The 4,366-nt window shown below is 39.8% G+C and overlaps 1 protein-coding gene across 1 annotated transcript; it reads right to left on the bottom strand.

Moving 5' to 3' along the window:
* Positions 1-1,008: 1,008 nt before the first annotated feature.
* LOC137970786 (G protein-activated inward rectifier potassium channel 3-like) lies at positions 1,009-3,633 on the bottom strand. Its single transcript, XM_068817354.1, has one exon. It carries the CDS (start codon positions 2,724-2,726, stop codon positions 1,497-1,499), a length of 1,230 nt encoding a protein of 409 aa, XP_068673455.1. The 5' UTR covers positions 2,727-3,633; the 3' UTR covers positions 1,009-1,496.
* Positions 3,634-4,366: the final 733 nt, after the last annotated feature.

The raw sequence follows: 4,366 nt of genomic DNA, 5'->3' as shown, positions 1-4,366 counted from the left end.
TTAATTTCCTGTTGAAAAGTATTAGGTCGCTCATCTAAATTACTTTGGTATCGAGAGAAAACGCCAAAAGGTTTCACGCGAATACAACACGAGCAGTTCTTGTCTGATGCTCGCGCGGGGATACTCGCGCGAAAACAAAAATAAAAAGTGAAATGTCGGAAAAACACACGATAAACCGACCTGCTGAGCAAATAGCCCCTCAAACTAAAGGTGTTAATTTTTGCTTCCATACCAAGGTTGGCGTACATGGTAATAAAAGTTTGCGACACGGATGGCAGAGTGATGATATAAACGTGTTGTTTTGAACCCATATGGATGTACCCGGAAATAGCGAAAATCTGAGTAAATCACTACGTAAATGCAATTGATAATTGTCATTTACTCTAAATAATATGCATATTTACATTTGTCCACCTTTGAAATTAAAGGATCGTTTCCTGCCTCCGTTTCATACGCTTCATGGCTCGTAATTGCTCAAACGTTATTTGAATGAATTTATCCTTATTGTGTTTACGGTCAATGTTCCAATCTCCCCTCCTAGCGCAAAAATCTCAAACAATATATCGCGTGACGTGTTCACTTTGTGTCGTAATTGTTTTCATGCTTATCACGAATGTATTCTTCCGCGACCTCCGGAACATTCCTGTCACTTCGTCTCAGAAACAATGTTCTGACTATAAAATGGTCGTTTAGGCCAATTTCTAGGCTTTTCTTATGCATGGACCGGTAATCTAAAAACATAAGACACGGATGGTTGGTAAATGGGTTCGAAGTGTTTCTATCGAACGTTAGGCACACACACACACAAATACAATAAAGCCTCTTCATTAAAAATGAAGGAAACGTCGATGTTGTCATGGATTTCGTACCGCAGAGATTCCGTACTTGAGTGCCACAAATAAAATCAAATAATGGCTTTTTGATAAAGGAGGTCTTAGTAAAAGTTAATATGACTTATATTGGCGCTTAACTTGTTTTACCGGTACTCACATCAATAACAAAAATACACACACTTGAGGCGACATTCTATTGCTACCTAGGAGATAAGGCAAAGTTACTAGGCAAAGCAGCCAATTGAGGTGACAACTTTAAGCGGTTAACAAAACAATTTAATGAATAAAACTTGGAAAACCACAGACAAACCTTGAATGGCATGACAACTGAAGTTGTTTCAACCACAATTGACAAGATAACGTGATGTAATGAGAAGTTAAGTTTTCAGTTGTGACAGAACTCCTTTGCTGTTAATGAGTCATTCCTTGCTGAGCTCCGAATTTCTCGCGATCATTTGCATCAAGTCTCATTTGAGAGGAAAACGATTACTATTCCCACATGTTCATTCATTTCCTAACTTAAAGAAGTAAATTGTTTGGCTACCGAAATAAAACAATAATTTTCTACGTAACGCATTGGATATTATGAAGTTTTGATAAGGGCTAAATATTCTGAAATATTCTGCTACAAAAATATCTATTTACACGCAGCAAAAACATTGCTTATAATTGGGAGATTGCATCTTGGCCAACTTCGCCGTTTGGAATCAACGCTACCCCAGTGCGAATTGGCACTTCTGTAAGAGCGCAACCGGTTTGTTCATGCAAGCTCAAAGCTTCCTCCTGAGAACTTTCTTGTTCGCTTGGATCGTCGCCCATGGATTCATAAAATTCGCGAGCGCTTACTCGCGGAAAGTTATCTACAGCATAGGAATTGTGAAGTTGGGAAATGTCGACGTCAAGGTATGAACTCCGCGATTCCGCATTCCTCGTCATGTCGACAAATAAATGTCCCCAGTGAATTTCATCACTCACATAGGACGTTCTCGCTTGTGCCGTCATTCCTGTAGCTTCGACAATGCCCTCCAAAAATACTATGATTTCAAAATCAGTTATGTTAAGATCGTCGGGTGAATATTCGTAGAACGGGCTGTTCTCGTCGATTTCGTGTTGGACAATGACGGGTGCAAAGAGGAAGATTTTTTCTCCATCGTCATCTCCGTCAAAAGTTACTGAGAGTGGCTGCCTGAAGCAGCCAATTTCTTCACCTTCTTTCGTGACATGTCGACGGATTAGAAAAACGTTGATGTGTGACTCAATAAGCTGTCTTTTTCTCACGTCCGCTATGCGAAACATCAAATAAAGTTTACCATCTCTGGGTCCAATCACCGCATGGCGTGAAAATATTATCGTACTTGTTCTCTTGTGTGGGCGCGCAACTTTTGCAAATATCATCCCTAACATTGTCGACGAGATTAACGAACCAATGATACATTGAAACAACAGGCAAATCACTCCTTCCGGACAATCTGGCGTTATTTGCCGGCCTCCATAACCTATGGTAGTTTGTGTTTCCAAGGAAAATAGAAATGCCGATGTCCACGAGGAAACTTTTTCAATGCATGTTATCCCTTGTTTTATGCGAATACTGTATATTCCCCACCATATTGAGCCAAATACTAGCCAACTAACAAGAAAAGCGAAGGAGAAAACCAAGAACACGTATCTCCATTGAGCTTCGATCAAAGTTGTGAAATGATCGTTCAAATAATACAGCTGTCCCCGATCGGGAACATTGACGTAATTCATGCGAATTCGTCCGCTCTTATTTATTAGTCGCTGTCGCTTCATCTTCTTTGAAGCGACCATGCCATTTCGGTGTTTGGTTACTTTTTCTTCCCTTGATGATGACAAGTGAGAGTCTAACTCCATTTCCATGACGGTACGTTTCATTCTGTTCAGAACTGGACAGCAGTTTATGGCACTCGAAAGTTGTTTGTGATCTTCCACCTTGACTTCTTTGGGTAGATGACCCAGTGATGGAAAACAATTACCTGTTGAATATATTCTTCTTTTGCGTTGTTATGCCAGTATTGATGCCCATACGCGATGTAGCGCCTCTAACAGCTTGTTGAAACAGGAGTTTGCTAACGATTCAGAAGTTTGAGTACAAACTCCACTGTTGTGAGCGAACAAGCAATGCCGTCACGCTTCTGCGAACCTTTCAATTAATGTCAGAAAATGTACATTCGAGGCGATGATTGGTTCGAAAACTGAACAATTTTCACGCATCGGCAACATCTGCAGGGTAAGCACTGTTCATTTGCATCCTGCAAACAGGATCAATATCTAGAAGTTCCCGACCTCGACATGCCATCATACAAACTCATTTCAAGTCGTGTCGACACTTCCGCGGACGTGATAGATCTTCCGAACCTCTGCTGGTAAATCTAAAATTGCATCAGACAATTTCAGTTACGTTCCTCGTGGAATAACAAATGAGATTTCTTCTTGTTGTTTTTTGAGACTCTTTTCTATTTCGTTGACTGGTACCCGATGTTTGAGTCGCTTTGAGCCGAGGTTGAAAGCCCACATGCCTGATTGATCAACATTTCCCCGGCTGGCCTTGCGTGAATTTAAAATGTCGGGGGCCTTAACGGAGCTGAAACGATTTTTTTATCATTACTTCTCCGGTTCAATCAAATAGTGTTCATACTCCAGAAATGAACAACAAAGAAAATAACTCTGAAGTAATAAATCTTCTATTCCATGCACATGCGTGCATGAGCTGAAAGATGCTGAAAGATCACGCGTGAAAACACGCGGGAATTTTTGCCGCAACAAGAAAAATGCGAGGGCGAAATAGACCTAATCGGCTAACTCAATGTTGTACCCAATTCAAACCCTTTGGGAATAAAACGTTTTGTTCCAGGAATTTCCATATCATTTAAATATGAATGCTACATTATCATGCAAATACAATACACAAAGAATCTTAATCCCGGGGGATTTGAATTGGGTACAACATTGAGTTAGCCGATTAGGTCTATTGTTTCACGAGTAGTAGCCTGTGAAACGCGCAGAAACTTGAGATGCTTGATTCCCACCACACACGAAGGAGTCCTCAGAAAATGTGCTTGTTTTGTTGACTCAGTCTAGTAACTGTTGCCATAATATATAATTGTGTACAGGAAATAATTTTTCAACTTTTCACCTGCAAAGATAAATTGTACTGTTGCTGATCAACAACTTCTAAATAACATTCACAATGTTTCAATTATTGTCAGTTACGTAATAATAATAATAATAATAATAATAATAATAAGAATTTTGTCCGTTATCGCTATATAAATTTTTTTCCATTACAATAACCATTGATTCTGGCCCCACCTACTTTGATCAACAAGGAAGTGATATCATAAGGCAATTAAAAGCCAGGTGGCACTCACTCGTCAAACTTTACAGTCATTTTCCTTTTTGTTACTTTGAACAGAGTTAGTAGAGCTTTGAAAACATGTTGAAAGATCGGCTTTCAAAAACAAGCGGTTGGCAGTTTCCACAAATGGCTTTTCGGGACTTTCGAGAAACGGGCC

Source organism: Montipora foliosa, chromosome 9 (assembly GCF_036669935.1).
Source record: "Montipora foliosa isolate CH-2021 chromosome 9, ASM3666993v2, whole genome shotgun sequence".
In the NCBI taxonomy this organism is placed as follows: domain Eukaryota; kingdom Metazoa; phylum Cnidaria; class Anthozoa; order Scleractinia; family Acroporidae; genus Montipora; species Montipora foliosa.
This window is presented reverse-complemented; position numbering and strand designations above follow the sequence as displayed.

Coding starts and splice junctions, on each gene's coding strand:
- LOC137970786 (XM_068817354.1), bottom strand. CDS start 2,726: ATGAAACGTACCGTCATGGAAATGGAGTTAGACTCTCACTTGTCATCA.